The sequence below is a fragment of the Theropithecus gelada genome, chromosome 12 (genome assembly GCF_003255815.1).
Source record: "Theropithecus gelada isolate Dixy chromosome 12, Tgel_1.0, whole genome shotgun sequence".
Lineage (NCBI taxonomy): Eukaryota > Metazoa > Chordata > Mammalia > Primates > Cercopithecidae > Theropithecus > Theropithecus gelada.
In genome coordinates this window covers 2,655,879-2,679,404 of record NC_037680.1, presented here as the reverse complement: position 1 = coordinate 2,679,404, position 23,526 = coordinate 2,655,879, and the positions used below count along the sequence as shown (strand labels likewise).

At 41.4% G+C, this 23,526-nt stretch overlaps 1 protein-coding gene across 2 annotated transcripts in view; it reads left to right on the top strand.

Annotated features, from left to right (window-relative positions):
* Positions 1-23,526, top strand: part of UGGT1 (UDP-glucose glycoprotein glucosyltransferase 1) — a 108,436-nt gene that overhangs the window by 25,216 nt on the left and 59,694 nt on the right. For both annotated transcript variants that reach the window (XM_025404765.1, XM_025404767.1), the window contains exons 7-15: positions 352-448; positions 1,485-1,563; positions 6,055-6,155; positions 6,890-6,989; positions 8,913-8,973; positions 13,088-13,179; positions 14,905-15,055; positions 19,347-19,466; positions 21,057-21,142. In XM_025404765.1, the coding sequence (XP_025260550.1) occupies positions 352-448; positions 1,485-1,563; positions 6,055-6,155; positions 6,890-6,989; positions 8,913-8,973; positions 13,088-13,179; positions 14,905-15,055; positions 19,347-19,466; positions 21,057-21,142 (887 nt within the window). The remainder of the gene's footprint in view (positions 1-351; positions 449-1,484; positions 1,564-6,054; positions 6,156-6,889; positions 6,990-8,912; positions 8,974-13,087; positions 13,180-14,904; positions 15,056-19,346; positions 19,467-21,056; positions 21,143-23,526) is intronic.

Below are 23,526 nucleotides of genomic sequence, written 5' to 3'. Positions count from 1 at the left end.
ACCCTGAATTCCATTCCCACAGTTGTGGCAGCCTACAACATGTAAGGGAGCCTAGGATTTTATAAGGAGAGAGATACAGACTCTGAATTGATTTTTAAAACGTATGATCAATATTTTAATGGTAGATAAGTGCTTTTATTACTCTTGATTTTTTGGTAGATTTTGGACTAAAAATATTTAGTGAACTTTCTTAGCTATATAGCTGATACCCTTAAAAAACGATTTAAAGATACTTTGAGTGCGTAATCCTAGGTAAAGGCTAGTAGATGCAGCATGAACATGGTCATGCTGTGTACACTGTGACGTAGAAAGAGCTAGGTGGTAATGGTGGGATTCTTGCTTTCCTTGCAGAATCCCAGGAAGGAGCCTGTTTACCTCTCTGGCTATGGTGTGGAATTGGCCATTAAGAGCACTGAGTACAAGGCCAAGGATGATACTCAGGTGAAAGGTGAATTGGTAAAAATGGGACCAATGTGCTTTCTTCAAATATGAGTTAAAGGGGAGTTTGTTTCCTTATGAAAAGTTTAGGCGTATGCTGAACCTGTGTTTGCATCCTGGTTCTGTTACATCTGAGTGGGTGACCTTGAAGCAAATTCTCTAGGTCCCAGTTTTCTCTTGTGTAAATGCAGGTAATGATACATGTCTCTTCCAGTATTGGGGAGGAATAAATAAGATGTGTAAGTAAAGAATTTTTTCATGTACTGAAAAAAAAAAAAAAAGAAAACACACCAAGAAAGAACCTGGCACAGTCGTTTGCCCAAAAACGTTCAGCAAGTAGTAGCTATTGTTGTTGATGTTATATGGTGTTTACAAATAGCCATTTATTTGTGACTCCAACGTTAAATCTTAAAGTATCCTATATTTAGCAAACAATTTTGTGTTGTTTATTAGTTCTGTACATGGAACAGTTTACTGTGGATACTTTCTGTTGTAATACTCTAGGGTTTTGAATTTATTATTTTATCTACAAGTTTTAATTGCTGTTTTTTCATTTCTTTCTTTTAAGCTCATTTTAAAGATAAAAAATCCGAGTAGTAAAGCAGGTGGTAAATAAACTACTACCTCATCCTTCTGTTTTCTTCAATAATTGTGTTTAGGGTTAAGTTGACTAATTATAAATTCTTCAGAATTTTGATATTGAAAAATTCTTTGTTCATAGTGTTTAAAACTGTTAATTTCATAGTTGTCCATAATGTTTAAATCTATTAATTTTGAAGATTTTAGCATATAAAATTTTCCAAAGTTTAAGGGAAAAATGCATTCTTTATCCAGGAACACAGGAGATATTAAAATGCATTTATTCTGTTTGTTTAAAGAACCATTGCCAAAGGGTCATTGTGATAGTCAACATTTTAAATGGTATAATTTCAGGGGTTTCTGATTTTTTTCACATTATTCAATTTTATGATGTTTATGAGACTAGTAACATTTTTGCTTCAAATGTGAGCCATTATTATTAATATGTATATTCCGTTCTTTCGTAGGAACTGAGGTAAACACCACAGTGATTGGTGAAAATGATCCTATTGATGAGGTTCAGGGATTCTTCTTTGGAAAATTAAGGTATGTATGTTCTGTGTATTTTGGGAAACACCCTCATTTTCCTTAAGCCTCCAGGCTTTCTTGCATTTTAAGCATCATCTTGTTGATTACTGTCTGAGTTACCCATCTCCTAACAGTACTTTATGTATGCAATCCTATGTGGAGAGTCAACCACTTAGTTTATAGTACAGTTTATGATTTCACATTATTCTGAAGCACATTATTCTTTTTCTTTTTTTTTTTTTTTTTGGAGTCAGAGTCTCGTTGTGTTGCCCAGGCTGGAGTGCAGTGGCGTGATCTCGACTCACTGCAACCTGCACTTTCCAAGTTCAAGTGATTCTTCTGCCTCAGCCTCCCGAGTAGCTGGGATTACAGGCGTGCACCACCACACCTGGCTAATTTTTGTATTTTTAGCAGAGATAGGGTTTCACCACGTTGGCTAGGCTGATCTCAAACTCCTGGCCTCAAGTGATCCACCCGCCTCAGCCTCCCAAAGTGCTGGGATTACAGGCATGAGCCACTGCGCCCAGCTTGAAGCACATGATTCTTTTTTTTTTTTTTTTTTTTTTGAGACGGAGTCTCGCTCTGTCGCCCGGGTTGGAGTGCAGTGGCCGGATCTCAGCTCACTGCAAGCTCCGCCTCCCGGGTTTACGCCATTCTCCTGCCTCAGCCTCCCAAGTAACTGGGACTACAGGCGCCCGCCATCTCGCCCGGCTAGTTTTTTGTATTTTTTAGTAGAGACGGGGTTTCACCGTGTTCGCCAGGATGGTCTCGATCTTCTGACCTCGTGATCCACCCGTCTCGGCCTCCCAAAGTGCTGGGATTACAGGCTTGAGCCACCGCGCCCGGCCGAAGCACATGATTCTTAATTGATTCTTTGGCTACCTGCCCACAGTTTAAGTGCATTTTTCTTACCTCTCAGTTGATGGCATTAAGTTACATACCATTTTTTGATTGCCATAAGAGGAGAAATTGAATTGTTTCACTTAATATTTTCCCAGGAAAAAAATGTACTTAAAAGTTTTTTTCAAACATAGTCTGAGCAAAAATGCAAAATAGATACAGTAAATTTTATACATGCTCAATGGAGAAAACATTTTACTATTATTATTTTATTTATTTATTTATTTATTTTGAGACCAAGTCTTGCTCTGTTGCCCAGCCTGGAGTGAAATGGTGCAATTTCAGTTCACTGCAACCTCCACCTCCTGGGTTCAAGTGATTCTCCTGCCTCAGCCCCCTGAGTAACTAGGATTACAGACACCCACCACCATGCTTGGCTAACTTTTGTATTTTTAGTAGAGACAGGATTTCACCATGTTGGCCAGGCTGGTCTTGAACTCCTGGCCTCAAGTGATCTGACCGCCTCACTCTCCCAGAGTACTGGGATTACAGGCATGCGCTATGGCGCCCAGCTCAGAAAAAACCATTTTATTAGAATTTGCTTTATGTGAAAGGAAATGGTATTTTTTAAAATTCCGTAATTACATAATCATTTAATGAAAGCATCATAATCAATTAATGTAAGTATCATTGTGTTTTATAGCTGGAAAGTCTTCTTAGCTATTATTCTTTTTTTTTTGAGACGGGAGTCTTGCTCTGTTGCCCAGGCTGGAGTGCAGTGGTGCGATCTTGGCTCACTGCAAGCTCCGCCTCCCGGGTTCACGCCATTCTCTTGCCTCAGCCTCCCAAGTAGCTGGGACTACAGGCATCCGCCACCACGCCTGGCTAATTTTTTGTATTTTTTTTTAGTAGAGACAGGGTTTCACTGTGTTGATCAGGATGGTTTTGATCTCCTGACCTCCTGAGCCACCCGCCTCGGCTTCCCAAAGTGCTGGGATTATAGGCGTAAGCCTCCGTGCCCAGCTTGGAAAGTCTTCTTAGCTGTTATTCTAAAAGTTGAAGTTATTTCCCTCATGGCTTGATAATTGTTTAGAGCCCTGAATTCTGCTTTATCTGGAAATTTTTATTAGGACATTTTGTGTGTGTGTGTGTGTGTGAGCGAGAGAGAGAGGGAAAGAGAGAGAAAGTGATCAAATAGAAATAGTATATGCTAGGCTCAGTTTTATATACTTCAGCTCTGAGATTTGGCCAAGTGAAATAACCAGATTAACAATTTAGAAGATGTATCTTAGTTTACATTGAATTACATGTTGAGTTCGTCCTGCACATATATACATTTCTTGTTTAACATCAGTTTTGGCCTCATTAGAATGTAATCATATTCTATTTTTATTTGACTCAGGCTTTCAGAATTCATTTTAAAAAAAAAATTTTTGAGACAGGGCTTTGCTCTGTCATCCAGGTTGGAGAGTGGTGGCACAATCACGGCTCACTGCAGCCTTGACTTCCTGGGCTCAAGGGATCTTCCCACCTCACCCTCTCGAATAGCTGGGACTACAGGTGTGTGCCACCATGCCTGGCTAATTTTTAAATATTTTGTAGAGATAGAGTCTTGCTATGTTGCCCAGGTTGGTCTTGAACTTTGGGTTCAAGTGGTTGTCCTGCCTTGGCTTCCCAAAGTGTTTGAATTACAGGTGTGAGCTACCACTCCCAGCTTCAGAATCTTTTTTTCACATTTATGTTGTTTATGTTTATTTTTTGGGTAGCATTATGATTTTATGCATTCACCCACAAAGGTATTATCGAGAATATTGACGCCAGGCGCGGTGGCTCAAGCCTGTAATCCCAGCACTTTGGGAGGCCGAGACAGGCGGATCACGAGGTCAGGAGATCGAGACCATCCTGGCTAACACGGTGAAACCCCGTCTCTACTAAAAAATACAAAAAACTAGCCGGGCGAGGTGGCGGGCACCTGTAGTCCCAGCCACTCGGGAGGCTGAGGCAGGAGAATGGTGTAAACCCGGCAGGCGGAGCTTGCAGTGAGCTGAGATCCGGCCACTGCGCTCCAGCCTGGGTGACAGAGCAAGACTTTGTCTCAGAAAAAAAAAAAAAAAAAAGAATTTTGAGGCTGTTTTACCTTTTGGACATTCAGAATAGTTATTTAGCTATCCAAAGTAATTAGGCCGTTTTTTTTGTTTGTTTGTTTGAGACAGGCTCTCAGCTTGTCACCAAGACTGGAGTGCAGTGGCGCCATCATGGCCTGCTGCAGCCTCCACCTCCCCAGGCTCAGGTGATCCTCTCACTTCAGTTTTTGTATTTGTGGTAGAGATGGAGTTTTGCTGTGTTGCCCAGGCTGGTCTTGAACTCCTGGGCTCAAGGGATCTGCCCACCTTGGCCTCCCAAAGTGCTAGGATCACAGGTGTGAGCCACTGTGCCTGGCCTCATTTTTGGTATTTAAGAGTTTATATAGTTTGAGTGTCTTTTCTGAAATGTTTAAACTAGAAGAGTTTCAGATTTCAATTCTGAAATATTTCCATTATGCTTAGCAGTTGGGCACTCCTAAGTCTGAAAATCTGAAACCTGAAATGCTCCTATGAACATTTCCTTTGATGTCATGTTGACATTTAATGAGTTTTGGATTTTGGAGCACTTTGGATTTCAGAATTTTAGATTTGGGATACTCAGGCTGTAGTAACTGACAGGAAGTGGGTTGGTTGGACAGTGAACGGTCTGAGGGAATTCTAATTTCTGTGTTTTGTATTAAGAAATTTTGAGTTTATAGCATTTAAAAGAAAAAAGTAATGTACTAGCCATCTGTCTGTCTGATATAAATGTTGTATCTCTGCCCCAGATCACCTCTCCTTTACTGTAGAGGAATATGCTATATTTAAAGATAAAACTCAGTAACTATGGTTAGCCTAAATTGTATTCATGTGACTGAGAGATTTTTATGAGCATGTAGGCTAAAGGAAACTCATTTTGGGACTGGAAGCAGTTTTTTTTCGCCTCAGTTTTACTTTGAGAAATTAAAATGATTCACAAAAGCGTAGAGAAGAATTTATTCCCACATACTTACAACCCAGAATAGATTGCTGTTACCATACTTGCTTTTCTGTCCTATAAAACTATTTATTAAGCTTTCTTTTTTTTCCTGTATAAGCCTTCTTTTACTTTAATAACAAAAGAAAACAAACAAAAAATAAAACAGAGCCGTAAACACTGCAGATATAGCTGAAGTCTCCTTTGTTCCTTTCTTTTTTTTTTTTTTTTTTTTTAAGAGACAGGGTCTTGCTGTGTTGCACAGGCTGACCTGGAACTCCTTGGCTCAAGTAATCCTCCTGCCTTGGCCTCCTCAGTGACTGGGATATCAGGCGTGAGCCACCACACCTGGCCTGAAAAGTCTCCTTTGTTAACCACTCTCAGTCTCCTTATCTACCTTACAGGGAATCGCTATTCTAGCAATTTTTCTATAAATTTTATGAGTTTTAAAGTAACTTCTAGTTTTCTATTTTTTTTAAAGAGGAATAATTATACTTCATTTTTTCCCCCTATATTGTAGAAAATTTCCTAGGGTTGGGAGAGGAAAACCATGAAGATAAAGTTGGTTTACTTCTTCTTGTGTTCTGGGAAGGAAAAAATAATGAAAAGGACTGATTATGTTTCTTTTAGAGATCTGCACCCCGACCTGGAGGGACAGTTGAAAGAGCTCAGAAAGCATCTTGTGGAGAGCACCAATGAAATGGCACCTTTAAAAGTTTGGCAATTGCAAGGTAATGAAAACAGGGAGAGGTCATTGGCCAACTTTTTGGCTAAGTTTTATGGCTTTAAAAAATGCAAAATTTGGGTTTAATTATATGTAGTATGTGATTCTGAGGGTGCCTCTGATTTTAAAGATAAGAATAGTTAATTACGATTAGTCAGGGAAGAAAGGAAATCCTTTTGTAAACAGATAACACTAGTTGGAAGTAATATATATAAACAAGCGGCAAGTCTTTCTGTGTGACCATACATAAACTAGTAATACGAGAAACAGGTCATAGTCCTTAAGTTCCTATATATATATATATATACATTTCTTCAGCTGTTTATCTAGAGGGTGTTAAAGGCATGTCATTGTGGCAGGACGTGTGTGTTTTTCTCTGTTCCAAAGAACTATTTTTCAAGTATTTTTCACAGCATCATTTGCTGAAGGTCTCCATGCTGTATTTTGTGATGTGCTGTAAATTTAGGGAAAAGCACTTGGGCCTGACCCAGCCTCTGCCGCATGCGCTAGTGTGTGCTCTAGTGTCTTCTGCAGATTTATCAGAAACGGCTCAACCGAGCGCTCCAGGGATCTCTGAAGTGAATACAACCTGAAATGAAATCCTGGGCACTCTCTGGAATGGCTGCGTTCTGAGACGTTCTTAATTACCAAGAAAAGAGTGGGAAGTAAATTTGGATTTTGTTTTCTGCTTCTCATTGCGTTAGATTAATCCACTTTTAATTATATTTGACATCATTGCAGATCTCAGTTTCCAGACTGCTGCTCGAATCTTGGCTTCTCCTGTTGAGTTGGCTCTGGTTGTTATGAAGGATCTTAGTCAGAATTTTCCTACCAAAGCCAGGTAATACAGAATAATGCTCCTCTCCTTAACATCATACCCAGTTGTCGTCATGTTCACTTGCCAAATGAGGTAATAAAAATATGAAAATGCTTAGAAAATTAAGATTTTTTTTTTTTTTTTTGAGACGGAGTCTCACTCTTGTTGCCCAGGTTGGAGTACAGTGGTGCAATCTCGGCTCACCACAACCTCCGCCTCCCGGGTTCAAGCGATTCTCCTGCCTCAGCCTCCCAAGTAGCTGGGACTACAGACGTGTGCCACTATGCCCGGCTAATTTGTTGTAGTTTTAGTAGAGACAGGGTTTCACTGTGTTGGCCAGGCTGGTCTCGAACGCCTGACCTCAAGTGATCTGCCCACCTCGGCCTCCCAAAGTGCCGGGATTACAAGCGTGAGCCACCGCACCCAGCGAAAATTAAGATTCTTTATGACCACCACCGCCACTACTACTGCAGATGGTGCCCTGTGTCTTGAAGATGGCAAGACCATGCATCGTGTGGTTGAAGTGACAGATTTAGGTTATGTTCCTGGCACTTCTGCTTATTTAGTTGTGTGACCTTTGCAAATAAACAACCTCTCTTTACCTCAGTTTCCTCAGCAGTGGAATGGGAATAAAAATACCTGCCTTTCAGGATTGGATGGGCCTTGCTCATGTAACTGACTAATCTAGAGTCTGTCCCAGACCACAGTGGTTTTCTTCACGGAAGGTTTTATATATGTCATCTTACTGAATCTTGAAGACACTGAGCCGTAGAGGCTAAGTGACCTCTAGGCTAAGCCGTAGAGGCTAAGTTCATAGTGACAGAATAAGATTTTGTTTGAGCCGGGCTTGGTGGCTCACGTCTGTAATCCCAGCGCTTTGGGAGGCCAAGGCCTGGCTAATTTTTGTATTTTTAGTAGAGACAGGGTTTTGCCCTGTTGGTCAGGCTGATCTGGAACTCCTGACCTCAGGTGATCCACCCTCCGTGTCTGGTACTCAAAAGGGGGAAGTGGACCAAGCATGGTGGCTCACACCTATAATCCCAGCACTTTGGGAGGCCGAGGTGGGTGGATCACTTGAGGTCAGGAGTTCCAGATCAGCCTGGCCAACATGGCGAAACCCCTTCTCTACTAAAAATACAAAAAATTAGCTGGGTGTGGTGGCAGGGGCCTGTAATCCCAGCTACTCGGGAGGCTGGTGCAGGAGAATCGCCTGAACCCAGGAGGCGAAGGTTGCAGTGAGCCAAGATCATGCCATTGCACTCCAGCCTGAGCAACAAGAGCGAAACTCCATCTAAAAAAAAAAAAAAAAAAGATTTTGTTTGTACATTTTCTGGCATTGCCTTCAATTCTGTAATATTGCTGCACGTCTCATAAATGCAAGGCAAAATTGTTTTACAAGCCAAATCTTTAGAAACTATTGACTTGAATGGTTCCCAGTCATTTTCTTGAGTCACTGAATGAAGTGTTTTGACTTCTGATGTGAGATATTTTGTAACTAAGTTTGTTTATTTGGGACTTAGACATCATGTAGTGAATTCTCATTTAGTTCAGCTGCTACTTGAAGGTATACATGAATGATTCCACCTCCACCATAAGTGCTTAAGTGGGAAGAGCAATCTGCTGCTTTGGTGTATTCGACATTATCCTTTTAGCCTGAGAGTAGTACAGATCATATATAGAAATGGGGTGCATATGTTTAAGAACTTGGAAGCAACTGCACCTGTTTTATAATGCTATGGCTGCTACATTTCTTTGATTTTGTATCTTACAAAAAATATACACATCTGAGAAAGGAGAAATGTATTTATCAATTATAAAGATTTAAGGTTTTTGCCATCTAATATTTTCTAATCTGTTGAATAATGTGTTTCATATTTTAAAATATGGAAATTGAAGACTTTATATCAAATATTAAGCCAAGCACTCATAATGTTTTTATTTCCTTAGAGCAATAACAAAAACAGCTGTGAGCTCAGAACTTAGAACCGAAGTGGAAGAGAATCAGAAGGTATTCACCGATAGAAAATACTGACCTGTTTTGTATTCTGTCTTTCAAGATAAAGAAATCTGAGTTTAATCAGCAGCATTTAACAGTGTCACTCTTCTTTTATCTAAGATTGTGATTTTTTTCATTTCTGTGATCTTTGTATTTTTAGTTTTTAATCAAAGTTCAGTATGCATATAACTGAAAGCATGAGATGGTGCTACCATGTTGTTTAGAAAAGCCGCACCCCTAACATGTTTCACCCCATTCCTGAAGACATACACTTTCAACAATTTGCTGATTCTTCTGATATTTCTCTCCAGATTTCTAGCTTACATCGGTACTTTATTTTTCCCGTTCAGACGTTATATATTGGCCTCCTATTTAAACAGTGAGGTTTAGCTTTCTTTCAGTTCTCTCCCTCTGTCCCACCACTGTTCCATATTGGCACGGTTCCTGTCTGTCTGTCTTCCCAATATTGGAGGTTTTGATTTTATCTAGTTTTGACGTGGTCTAATGTGGACTGGTTGCTCTATATACCCGGTGCGTGCCGGTCATCCTGGGACCTTCCTTTAACCTCTTTTGTTGGATCCGCTGTTGCTTGATTCCACGTCTTCTTTGTTTTTGGTTAATTTCCTTATTTTGGTACAGCTCATCATTCTCTGTGAGAAAAGTTGCCTGAGAGGCAAATTTGAAATTCTGAGAAATCAACTTTCTACTTCTTTTTATTGATAGCTCATTATACAGTATTGGCAGGTTATACAATTCTAGGTTGGAAGTCATTTCAAAATTTGAAACAAGACTTCGCCTCTTGGAATTTTAGTTTCCGTTGTGGCTGTTGAGAAGTCTAAAGCCTTTGTATGAGATCTCTCAAGGATCTTTTCTTTGACTCTAGTTATCTGAAATTTCATAATTATATGTGTTTTTTAAAAAAATCTCTCCTGTAGGATGGTTCATGGGCCCTTAAAATCTGGAAAAATCATTGCCTTTAGCTTTGGGAAACTTTCTTGAATTCTTTTTTGTGTTTCTTCTCTCTGGTTTCTCTCTCCTCTTTTCCTAGAAATATTTATTTATTTTTTAAATGTTGCACCTCTTTGACTAGTTTGGCCTTTTACCTTTAAAAGTCTTTTATTTCCTATTCTTTTCTCTTTTTCTTTTTTTTTTTTTGGAGACGGAGTCTCACTCTGTCCCTCAGGTTGGAGTGCAGTGGCACCATCTCAGTTCACTGCAAGCTCCGCCTCCCAGGTTCACCCCATTCTCCTGCCTCAGCCTCCCAAGTAGCTGGGACTACAGGCGCCTACTACTATGGCCGGCTAATGTTTTTTGTATTTTTAGTAGAGAAGGGGTTTCACCGTGTTGGCCAGGATGATCTCGATCTCCTGACTTCGTGATCCTCCTGTCTCGGCCTCCCAAAGTGCTGGGATTACAGGCTTGAGCCACCGAGCCCAGCCTCTTTTTCAAAAAAAAAAAAAAAAAAACAACTTTCTGGTAAGAGTTTTCAACCTGTGTGTGTCTTTTTTCCTTTAGTTGTCAAATATTTAATTTTCAGGTGTTTTTGCTGTTCTTTTTATGGTGTTCCTGTGTATCTCTGAAGACAGTGGTGCTTGTGTTTTCTGTCTGCAAAGTCTGTTTCCTCTTAAGCTACGTTTTTGGGTTTTGGTCTCTTTAGTGGTGGAGGCCTTTCTTAGGTGTCTGGCAGTCACACTCAGAGTGAGGCACTAAGGACCTGGTTGGAAGTCCTAATGATTGGCTTTGTGACTGTAATGTGTTCTGTTGTGACCGTTTCCTAGGGAACCCCAGTGACAGTATCTTTGTTCCTTTTCTTTTGGGTTGGTCAGTCCTTGTCAGTCTCCAGAAGAGGATCCGTTAGTCGTCTGTCTGGAGGGTGAAATCTGTTTGCTAGAGCTGTAGAAGCACAGTAGGGAAGAGCATTTGGTGACTTGCCTTCTCTTCCCCATTTTGTGTTGGGGGTCCCTGTCCTCCTTGTGCTTGATGTGCTGTTGTCCACAGATGTTCTGTTTTGTTCTTTTCCAGGGAATGAGCCTTCATTTTGCTACAGTAGAGGGTGGCACCGACTGCAGTCACCTGGCTGTGGGAAATCAGTTGGGGGACTGGGGGGTTTTGTCTTAAAGGGCTTTATCTCAGAACTTAGCTAAGAATCACCCTTTGTACACGTCCTGTGTGCTGCCAGTTCCTGAGCCTTTGGTGAGTTCCGCGGGGTGACACAGGTTTCTTGTTGACCTTGCCCATTGTTGGTCTAGCATTCAGCTTTCTCAGGGCTACTGGGACAGTAACTCCTCACCCACCTCTCTTCCAGCTCCAAAATTTGGTGACCTTTTTCTTTCCTGTTCTCTCTGTCTTTGTGGATTTATAACTGAAAAAGTTGCTCTACTGACGTTGCAGTAGAGTTTCAGGAGGGAAAAAAGTTCTTACGTTCAATTCACTATCTTTACCCCAGATTTCCTTGATCTTCATGTCTGAGATATTAGTGAATTAAGTACATCTGAGGGATAAATAAATGCTTCTCAAATGTTTACTAAATTGAAAAACCTTCTTGGGAGTTTATATTTACTTTTTAATTTCCAAAATTAAAACATCAAATATTATCTTAAATTTAGGGCCTTTTTCCCCCTGAGGAAGACAAAATTATTCTATATTGCTGTTTCATGGAGTCTTAATTTTTTTTTGAGTAAAACATTTTATTAAAGCAAAAATATATACTTTTGTTTTTGAGATGGAGTCTTGCTCTGTTGCCCAGGGTAGAGTGCAGTGGCATGATCTTGGCTCACTGCAACCTCCACCTCCCGGATTCAAGTGATTCTCTTGCCTCAGCCTCCCAAGTAGCTGGGACTACAGGTGTGTGCCACCACGCCCAGCTAATTTTTTTGTATTTTTAGTAGAGATGGGGTTTCACCATGTTGGTCAGGATGATCTTGAGCTCCTGACCTTGTGATCCACTCACCTTGGCCTCCCAAAGAGGTGGGATTACAGGCATGAGCCACCATGCCAGGCCAAATTTTTTTTTTTTTTTTGAGATGAAGTCTTGCTCTGTCACCCAGGCTGAATGCAGTGGCATGATCTTGGCTCATGGCAACCTCTATCTCCCAGATACAAGCAGTTTTCCTACCTCAGCCTCCTGAATAGCTGGAATTACAGGTTTCTGCCAACCACGCCCAGCTAATTTTTTGTAATTTTAGTAGAGATGGGCTTTCACCATGTTGGTCAGGCTGGTCTCAAACTCCTGACCTCAGGTAATCCACCCACCTCGGCCTCCCAAAGTGCTGGGATTACAGGCATGAGTCACTGTGCCCAGCCCAAAATGTATGTATTTTATATGAAACATAAAGAAAGAAGCACACAAATTCTCATTCATTTGATGAACTTTCCCAAAATGAACCCATGTATATTACCAGTGTCCAGACCTAGAAATAGATAACGACTGTATTCACCAGCTCAGGGTCAGTCTTGTTTTTTTTTTCTGGAGACAGCGTCTTGCTCTGTCATTCAAGCTGGAGTGCAATGGTGCTATCTTAGCTCACTGCAGCCTCTGCCTCCTGGGTTCAAGCGATTCTTGTGCCTCAGCCTCCCAAGCAGCTGGGACTACAGGTGCAGGCCACCATAGCTGGTTAATTTTTGTATTTTTGGTAGAGACGGGGTTTTGCCACATTGTCCAGGCTGGTCTCCAACTCCTGGCCTCCAGTGATCCACCCGCCTTGGCCTCCCAAAGTGCTGGGATGACAGGTGTGAGCCACTGCGCCTGGCCTGGGTCAGCCTTTTTGTATCATCTGCGGGTGCTGTGACGTAGCCGGGGCGTGAGGAGATACGAATTCCTCTCTCCCTTGGAGAAATTCCAGTTCTCGATTGACACACCTTTCCATGATCTCCTTATTGTTTTTTCTCCTCTTTTTAAAATTAAAAAGTAAAAAATGCATATTTTTGTGGTGTACAACATGTTTTGAAATGTGTATACACTATGGTATCCCCTGTCTTGCTTGCCATTGAATCCCAACAGCATCTTGAAGCAAATCTTAGCCCTGCTTTAGGATGCCAAGATTTGTACAGGTAGTGAAGCCCAGAAACACTGAAATTTTTTTAAACATTCTCTCACAGCTCCCTAATAATCATTAAAATTTTTCAGTATTTCAAGGGAACTTTAGGATTACAACCTGGAGATTCAGCCCTCTTCATCAATGGACTTCACATTGATTTAGATACACAGGATATATTCAGGTAAGGATAATATTTTTCATTCTCTGAAAAGTTTTTGTAACGTGTAGCACCTTGTAACATGTTCATATTGCTGTTCCTTGTTGATACGGCGTAATGCAAAGCCTGATGGCTTACCAGGCCCCACTGGATGGATGTAGGTCGTAGGCACATGCTGTGATGGGTGGGCAGGATGACATGTCTCCATCTTGTGTCACAGTGTATGTTCGGGGCCTGAGTGTTTTCTGAGGCTGTCCTTTTAGAAACGATACTTTTCCACTTAACCATGGGAACATAGAAAAGAACAGGTTCTTTGACTTTTGGAACAGTGTGAAGTAGATTTATTAAGAATACTGCCTCTGGGCTGTGCACGGTGGCTCATGCCTATAATCCCAGCACTTCGGGAGGCTGAGGCCGGCGGATCACTTGAGGTCAGGAGTTCGAGACCAGCCTGGCAAACGTGGTGAAACCCCATCTCTGCTAAAAATACAAAAATTAGCCATGCCTGGTAGTGCGTGCCTGTAGTGCCAACTACTTGGGAGGCTGAGGCAGGAGTATCACTTGAACCTGGGAGGTGGAGGTTGCAGTGAGCCAAGATTGTACCCATGCACTCCAGCCTGGGCAACAGAGTGAGACTCCATCTCAAAAACCAAAAAAAAAAAAAAAAAAAACCTGTTTCTTGTGTCTCAGAAGGTGTTCTGTCTACATATATTTGAATACCACTTTTTGGTAAAATGTGGTTCAGTATTAAATTGCATTTGATTGTCTTCATGATTTTGGGGTGGGTAGCGGACAGTCAGGTAGAATTCAGACTTTATTCATTTGGTTTTTTTTTTTAATCACATCTTATTTCTCCTTCCTATCTTTTTTTTTTTTTTTGGAGGCGGAATGTCACTCTGTTCCCCAGGCTGGAGTCCAGTGGCACGGTCTCAGCTCACTGCAACCTCTGCCTCCCAGGTTCAAGCAATTCTCCTGCCTCAGCCTCCTGAGTAGCTGGGATTACGGCACCTGTCACCATGCCCGGCTTTTTTTTTTTTTTTGTATTTTTAGAGAGATGGAATTTCACCATGTTGGCCAGGCTGGTCTTGAACTACTGACTTTGTGATCTGCCCACCTTGGCCTCCCAAATTGCTGGGATTACAGGCGCCTGCCACCATGCCCGGCTATTTTTTCTGTATTTTTAGTAGAGATGGGGTTTCACCATGTTGGCCATGCTGGTCTCGAACTACTGACCTTGTGATCCACCTGCCTTGGCCTCCCAGAGTGCTGGGATTACAAGGCGTGAGCCACCGCTCCTGGCCCTTCATCTCTATCTTTTCTATCTCTCCCAACAAACCTCTAAGTTGAGTGTGGATTCTTCCAGGCTTTTTTCTGTGGTCATGTTTGTCTGTGTGAACTGGTACTGACATTGAAACATATATTAAGCATATATAATGTAGTATCTCTTTTTAATCTTTATTTTGAGATAATTGTAAATTCATATGCAGTTATAAGAAAGAATACAGAGAGATTAATATACTGTTTTTAAAATCATGTCGTGTAAAAGTACAGATTTGGGGTTTTATGCTCAATTTGTGTGTTTATTCCCTTTTTTAATTTCTCAATTAATTTGGAGAAGAGTTCCCTTTTTAAATTTCTCAATTAATTTGATTTGGCATTGAGGTTGAACTGATACATTTATTTTCATGGTAAGAATTTTTTTTAAAAGCTTTTTTTTCCTAGTAAATGCCTTTTTTTCTTTCCCCCCAGTCTGTTTGATGTGTTGAGGAATGAAGCTCGGGTAATGGAGGGTCTGCATAGATTGGGAATAGAAGGCCTTTCTCTGCATAATGTTCTGAAGCTGAACATCCAGCCCTCTGAGGCAGACTATGCAGTAGACATCCGGAGCCCTGCTATTTCAGTGAGTATTCTGTTAGGGTGATCAAAGGACTTTCTGACCAGGAATCTTTTTTATGGTTTTCTAATTTGTCTCCTGTGAGGGTGAAGTTCCTCCCACCATCTCTTTTGTTGGTGTGAAAGATTTACTGTTGCTTATGGGACTTAGTGAATGTAATAAAGTAGGCCCTTAAATGCTTCAAAAAGTTGAGTCATTGTTGCTAATGTGGTTAAGACAGTGATTTTTTTTTTTTTTTTTCCTGAGACACAGTCTCACTCTGTTGTCCTGGCTGGAGTGCAGTGGTGCAATCTTGGCTTACTGCAAACTCTACCTCCCGGGGTAAAGTAATTCTCCTGCCTCAGCCTCCCGAGTAGCTGGGATTACTGGAGCCTGCCACCACGCCTAATTCTTGTATTTTTAGTAGAGGGGGTTTCACAGTGTTGGTCAGCCTGCTCTTGAACTCCTGACCTCAGGTGATCCGTTCACCTCTGCCTCCCAAAGTGCTGGGATTATAGGCATGAACCCACACGCCCAGCCAAGACAGTGATTTTTTTCACTTGAGCATGCCCCTGGGATTCAGCTGAGCATCTCTCGGGAAAAAGTGTTTAGTCTGTATTTTCTCAATGGCATACGATCTGGTGTGATTCTGTGACCTCTGTAAATTAAAGCTACTATTGAAAATGTCACTTTTTAGCTAAGAACCTTCTTTAGTAGGATTTTGATATCTGGGATTTGAAGGATTTATATAGATTTTTGCCTGCTGTATGATCTTTCTGAGCCTTTGTCTCATCATCTGTCAGAGGATGTGGGGTATAGGGTTGGGCATGGTGGCTCGTGCCTGTAATCCCAGCACTTTGGGAGGCCAAGGCGAGTGGATCACCTGAGGTCAGGAGTTCAAGATCAGTCTGACCAACCAACGTGGTGAAACCCCGTCTCTACTTAAAATACAAAAATTAGCCGGATGTGGCATTGTGTACCTCCTAATCTCAGCTATTTGGGAGGCTGAGGCTGGAGAATCGCTTGAACCCGGGAGGTGGAAGTTGCAGGCAGCTGAGATCGTGCCACTGCACTCCAGTCTGTGCGACAGAGCAAGACTCCATCTCAAATAAAAAGAGAGGATGTGGGGATAGTGCCATCTTGGGCAGTTGTGGTAAAAATAAGATAGGGGGAGAGCTGCTCTTATTTTTTCTTGGTTTCTATACTGCATTCATTTTAGAAAAATTTTATTTAGGAGAAATAATGTAGAATGTAGATAATCATTACTTGAATTCGTACTTGGTGATGTAACTTATTTTGATGAAGACATTGTTAATGTCATTTGCTTTTCTGTTAAAAGTACTTATAAAGAGTAAAAGGTAATAACATTAACATGACATATTTATGCAAACATAAAAGGACTAACAACCATACAACCCATCATCATGCTTACTAAATGTTAACATTTAATCATTTTGTGTCAGATTTAATTGTTTTCTTGGGGAAAAAAAAGGCAGTTTTAGTTGAAGCTCTTCTTTGTCCCTTACCAGCCACCCCTCTCCTTCCTGAAGTTCTTATCTTTTCTCAAGTTGGTGTGCATTCCCTTGTCCCTTATTTTATCCTTTTCTTTTCTTTTCTTTTCTTTTTTTTTTGAGACAGAGTCTTGCTCTGTTGCCCGGCCTGGAGTGCAGTGGCCAGATCTCAGCTCACTGCAAGCTCTGCCTCCCGGGTTCACGCCATTCTCCTGCCTCAGCCTCCCGAGTAGCTGGGACTACAGGCGCCCGCCACCTCGCCCGGCTAGTTTTTTGTATTTTTTAGTAGAGACTGGGTTTCACCGTGTTAACCAGGATGGTCTCGATCTCCTGACCTCGTGATCTGCCCGTCTCGGCCTCCCAAAGTGCTGGGATTACAGGCTTGAGCCACTGCGCCCGGCCTATCCTTTTATTTTCTATCAAATATATTTTTCTTTCTTTCTTCTGTTTTTTTAGAGACAAGCCTCACTATGTTGCACAGGCTGGACTCAAATTCCTGGGGTCAAGCAATCGTTTTGCTTCAGCTTCCTGAGTAGCTGGAACCATAGGCATATACCACCTTGCCTGGCTCCTATCTAATACTCCAAAAATTTGAGGCCAGGAACAGTGGCTCACACCTGTAATCCCAGCACTTTGGGAGGCTGAGGCGGGTGGATCATTCGAGGTGAGGAGTTCGAGACCAGCCTGGCCAACATGGTGAAACCCCGTCTCTACTAAAAATACAAAAATTAGCCGGGCGTGGTGGTGCACGCCTGTAATCCCAGCTACTTGGGAGGCTGAGGCAAGAGAATTGCTTGAATCCAGGAGGCGGAGGTTGCAGTGAGCCGAGATCGTGCCACTGCACTCCAGCCTGGGCGACAGTGAGACTCTGTCTCAAAAAAAAAAAAAAAAAAAAAAATTGGATAATCCAGTCAGGCGCAGTGGCTCACACCAGTAATCCCAGCACTTTGGGAGGCCATGGCGGGCGGATCACTTTAGCTTAGGAGTTCGAGACCTGCCTGACCAACATGACAAAACCCTGATGGAGTGCAGGGATGCAGTCATAGCTTGCTGCAGCCTTAAACTCCTGTGTTCGAGAGGTCCTCCTGTCTCAGCCTCCTGAACCATTGCTCTTTGCGGACATGAAGTTGTTTCTGATTTTTTGCTGTTGTTAACACTATTTTAATTAGGCTCTTTTTTCCTCTCTTTTTGTGTATACATGTGAATTTATTTGGGGTAGATACCTGGAACTACTTAGTGGTGCTGCTGTTATGTTGTGTTGTGTTATGTTATGTTATGTTATGTTATGTTATGTTATGTTATGTTATTTTAGACGGAGTCTCGCTCTGTCGCCAGGCTGGAGTGCAGTGGTGTGATCTCAGCTCACTGCAACTTCCGCTTCCCAGGTTCTAGCGATTCTCCTGCCTCAGCCTCCCGAGTAGCTGGGACTACAGGTGCACATGACGATGCCCAGCTAAGTTTTGCATTTTTGGTAGAGACGGGTTTTCACCATGTTGGCCAGGGTGGTCTCGATGTCTTGATCTTGTGATCTGCCCGCCTTGGCCTCCCAAAGTGCTGGGATTATAGGCATGAGCCACTGCAGCCAGCAGTACTGCATTCATTTTAGAAAAATTAGTACTAATATAGTCTTCAACTTTATTAGATCCAGTTCTCTGAAGCGATTGTCCACACACCAGCATTTCATGAGAGTTCTCTTTGCTCTGTATCTTTTCCTCTTCTTGGATCTTGACAAACTTTCACTTTTTTTGTCTAGCAGGTATGAAATTTCATTGAGGTCTTAGCTCATGGTTCCTAGATTACAGTTGAGGGTGTACACATTTCTTATGTTTATTGCCCATTTGGGTTTCCTCTATATATTTCTTATTCATATTTTTTTTTCCAATTTTTTTTTACTTTTTCTTTTTTCCTTTGTTCTTAAAAAGTTTAGGGCTGGGTGCTGTAGCTCACACCTGTAATCCCAGCACTTTGGGAGGCCAAGGTGGGCACATCACTTGAGGTCAGGAGTTCGAGACCAGCCTGGCCAACATGGCGAAACCCCGCCTCTACTAAAAATACAAAAATTCGCCGGGTGTGGTGGTGGGCGCCTGTAATCCCAGCTACTCGGGGGGCTGAGGCACAAGAATCGCTTGAACTTAGGAGGCGGAGGTTGCAATGAGCCGAGATTGTTCCACTGCACTCCAGCCTGGTCAACAGAGAGAGACTTCATCTAAAAAAAAAAAAAAAAAATATATATATATATATATATAGCTTCTTCCTCTTATTTTTATGTATTTCTTCATTCTTGACATTAGTCCTTTATTGGGTTTGTAGGTTACAAATGTCTTTATCTATCCTGTGGCTTGTCTTTTAGTCACTCATTTTTCCACTCAATCTTTTTATCTTTTTTGTTTGTTTTTCTGAGATAGGGTCTTGCTCTGTTGTTCAGGCTGGAGTGCAGTGGCACGATCGTGGCTCACTGGAGCCTCGAACCCCTTGGGCTCAGGTGATCCTCCTGCCTCAGCCTCCTGAGTGTCTGGGACAGCAGCCACCATGCCTGGCTAATTTTTATATTGTTTTGCAGAGATGAGTGTGTCTCATAATATTGCCCAGGCTGGTCTCGAACTCCTGGGCTCAAGTGATCCTCCTGTCTTGTCTTTCCGAAGTGCTAGGATTACAGATGTGAGGCACTGCACCCAATCTTTTTATCTTTGAAAATGGTCTTGTCTCATGTGATTCTTCTTCAAATAATTCAAAGTCTTATTGTTGTTATTGCAGATTTTACACCTGGTGACTAATGTGCATACATCCTGTTGTGTTATTTTTTGTAGTGGGTCAACAACCTGGAGGTTGATAGCAGATATAATTCGTGGCCTTCTAGTTTACAAGAGTTGCTTCGACCCACCTTTCCTGGTGTTATTCGGCAGATCAGGAAAAACTTACATAATATGGTAAGTAACTCTTATTGTCTGCCTGCGAATTCTGTTTCTCCCTCGGCCTAGTCCCTCTTTTTTTGTTGTGTAGAATGGTCACGTCTCGCCTTTACTAGCTGCTTCCTCCCCCACCCTCCACCAAATACTCTCCCTGTTCACACTGGGAGGGCTTTGTAGTGTACTGGCCTCTTGTGGGGCTGTGGGATGTAACAGGAGCGTTACAGCCCCCCTCAGAGTGTGGGGAAATGCTCATTTTTAACATGAAGGTTTAGACTGTTGTTTTAGTCTTTTAATTTGTTTTTAATTTTAAAACACTTTTTAGTTTTTAATTTTTATTTTTTCTAATCAGCTTTTCCAGATTGAGTAAGTTTTCATACTCTTCACACCATTCAGTGATGTGTTTGTTTTTAAGACTTTATATTTTTTAGAGCAGTTTTAGGTTCGTAGCAATACTGTTTTATTAGTTTTAAGATAGCTCTTTTTTTATGTAAGAAGGTGCATATTGCTGCTGTTTTTCTTTAATATCGTAATCCCTAAAATTCAGCAGTTTCATTTATTCTCTTAAATAAGGCTGTTTGCCAACTCCTACTTGTTACTCCTTCTTGCGCTGCTTTAGAGAAAGAGAAAGAGGGTTCTTAATTGGCCCACTTTTTCCCTCTCATTTCTTTCCCTTCCCTCACATAGCTGGGAAAGAGATAGTGGTAGGGTTAGTGCCAAGGTTGGCCTCCTCAGAACTTGCAGGGAAAATTGCCCTCTCTACCTTTCTTCTTCTCTCTTTTTTTCCCCCAGAAAGAGTCTCGCTCTGTTGCCCAGGCTGGAGTGCAGTGGCAGAATCTTGGCTCACTGCAACCTCCGTCCCCCCAGGTTCAAGCGATTCTCCTGCCTCACCTCCCAAGTAGTAGGAATTACAGGCACATGGCACCACACCTGGCTGATTTTTGTATTTTTAGTAGAGACAGGGTTTCAATACATTGGCGGGGCTGGTTTCAAACTCCTGAACTCAGGTGATCCACCTGCCTTGGCCTCCCAAAGTGCTGGGATTACAGGTGTGAGCCACCACGCCTGGCCACTTTTCTGTCTCTTGAAACCACTTCTTTCCTTTCTGGTCAGAATTTAAATCTCGTTCTGTTTTACCATATGCCTGAACTTTATTAAGTGAGAGAATATGTCTAAGTTGCTTAGCACCTAATACGTGTTTATGTGCTTACCTGACAGCTGTGAGTGTGGTCTAAGAATTAGGTTCTAAGTGAATTCTTAATTCAGAGATCCTCAGAAATGAATATACAAAAAGGCAGGCTCCATTTTTTAAGGTGAGAGAGTTGCTAAACTTGGTTTTTGCTTGGTGTAGTAGAGGAACCAGCATCAGCACTCTGGAGTACAGTTCCCTTGTTATCAGCCTAAGTCCGTGAGAAAATCACCTAGCCCTTCAGTACCACATGTTTTGAACTTAGAGGGAGGTAGCTGCTGTTTGTATAATTCATCTTTTATGTGGTTCAACTGTAGCTCGAAAAAGGTTGACTTCATGTACAGTGACTCATAACATTTTTCTCAGCCCACGGATACTCGAATAAAAGTCATTTCATGTGTTCTTTTCCCTTTCTTCAACAGGTTTTCATAGTTGATCCTGCACATGAGACCACAGCAGAGTTGATTAATATAGCCGAGATGTTCCTTAGTAATCATATACCACTAAGGTAACACTGGTATTGATTTGATGATATATCTAATTTAGCTGAGGTTTTATTTGTCATTTTTAAATGCAAGTGTGGTGCTACTGAGTTGTAGGATAATTAATAGTGCACATCACTAATGGCAATTTTATCTTCTGGTCAGTATGAAGCCAGTGTCTTTTGGGACTGAGAATTTGCTTCTCAATGAATAGAAGCTTACCACCATTGAATTATCAATAAATAGCCCATGTAAAAGTAGTTTCTGGCTGCAGCTTGCTTCCCAATGGAAGGGAATTTTCCTAGGTGAGTGTCCACATCACAAAACCTATTTCCACTTTCAGCAGAGGTACAGAGTATTGCCAATAACTTGTTAGCCTGTCAAGGACTAGACATATACACAACCTTTTGTAGATGCGAACAGTAACAGTTACTTCTCTTGTGTTGCCAGACCTGCCAACAGGGTACAGAATGATTGGATTTCCACTGTCCTTTTAAGAACAGTTTATTTTTATTTTTTATTTTTTTATTTTTTAAAGGTTTTACATATAAATGCTAAGGTATTTTCACCTACATTCTGAATAATTCTGGTAATTTTACATGGTGGTGAAATTTTAATTCTTAGAAAATGTGAAAATAAGAAAACAACTCTTTATTCAATAAATATTACTATGTGTTCCATGATTACTACTGGGCTAAATGCTATAAATATATATGCCTTATTCTACCTTCTTGGAAAAGATCCTCTGTATACTTTCAAACCCTTTAGGGAGATACGTGATCAACCGCTAGGTTATGTCCTACTGGTTAGTTATAAGTGCATTAGAATTTCAGAGAAACAAAAAAATCATTGAGATATTTGGGAAGCACAAAGCTTTATGGAGAAGCTGGATTTCGGATAGGCTTTGAGGAAAACAGAGGGTTCTGATAGTTGGAAATGCAGATATTTTGAGTTTGATGACATTTTTCATATAAAGCATGATACATCTGGTTAGATGGAAGAACCTATTACTGGATCACAACCAGAGCTATGTTTTGATTAAAAGAGGAATATAAGAACACAGAAGAAGTTGGGTCGTGGTCGACGGTTGGCACTAATACAGTATTTCTTGAGTTGAGGAATGAGAGGAGGGCATGTGGTCTTCAGATTGCAAAGGCAGATGCGAAGAAGACACTTGAACTCCTAGGCACCTGAGAGGTTGTGAATAGCTGGAGAGAGCCGGGCGTGCAGGCTCCTCTTTCCTTCTTTGTAGGAGCTCATGTGGTCCTGCAAGTTGACTACTAAATATTGATACATTATTATTAACTAAACTCTGTAGCTTACATTAAGATTTGTTATTTGTGTTGATAACACAAATGTATGATGTCAAGTATTCATATTACAATACAGTTTAATACAGATTAGTTTCACTGCCCTAAAAATCTCCTGTGCTTCAGTTGTTTATCTCTTCCTCCCTTCCCCTAAATCTTTGGCAACTACTGGTCTTTTTACTGTCTTCATAGTTTTGCATTTTCCAGAACGTTCTAGGTTGCAATCATACGGCATGTAGCCTATTCAGATTGGTGTCTTTCACTGAGCAATGTGCATTTAAGCTTCTTCCTCTGTGTCTTCTCATGGCTTGATAGCTCATTTCTTTTTATCACTGGATAATAGTCATTATATGGATGTCCCCCATTTATTTATCCATTCACTTAATTGAAAGATACCTTGGTTGCCTACACAAGTGTTGGCGGTTATGAATGAACCTGCTGTAAACATCTGGGCGCAGGTATTTGTGTGGACATGTCTTCAGCTTCTCTGGGTAAATACCGAGGAGCGTGATTGCTCTCTTGTGTTAAGAGCATGCTTAGTTTTGTAAGAAACTGACGAACTGTGTTCCGAAGTAGTGGCACCGCTTTGCATTTCCGCCAGCAGTGAACGAGAGATCCTGTTGCTCCACAGCCTTGCAAGCATTTGGTTTTGCCAGCACTTAGGATTTTGGTCATTCTGATCGGTGTGTGGTGGTATGTCGTTGTAGTTTAATTTGCCGTTCCCTAATGATCTATGATGTTCGAGATCTACTTATATTTATCATCTGTCTGTATATCTTGTTTGGTGAAGTGTCTGTTCAGATCTTTTGTCCTTTTTTTTTTTCCCCCTGCCCTTTTGTCCATTTCTAAAACTTTGGTTGTTTTCTTATTGTTGAGTTTTAAGAGTTCTTAGTAGGCCGGGTGCAATGGCTCATGCCTATAATCCCAGGACTTTGGGAGGCCAAAGTGGGAGGATCGCTTGAGGCCACAATTTGAGATCACTGTGGGCAACATGGGAAGACCTCCATCTCTACAAAGACTTAAGAAAGAGTAGCCATGTGTGGTGGCACACACCTGTAGTCCCAGCTACTTGGGAGGCTGAAGTGGAGGATTGTTTGAGC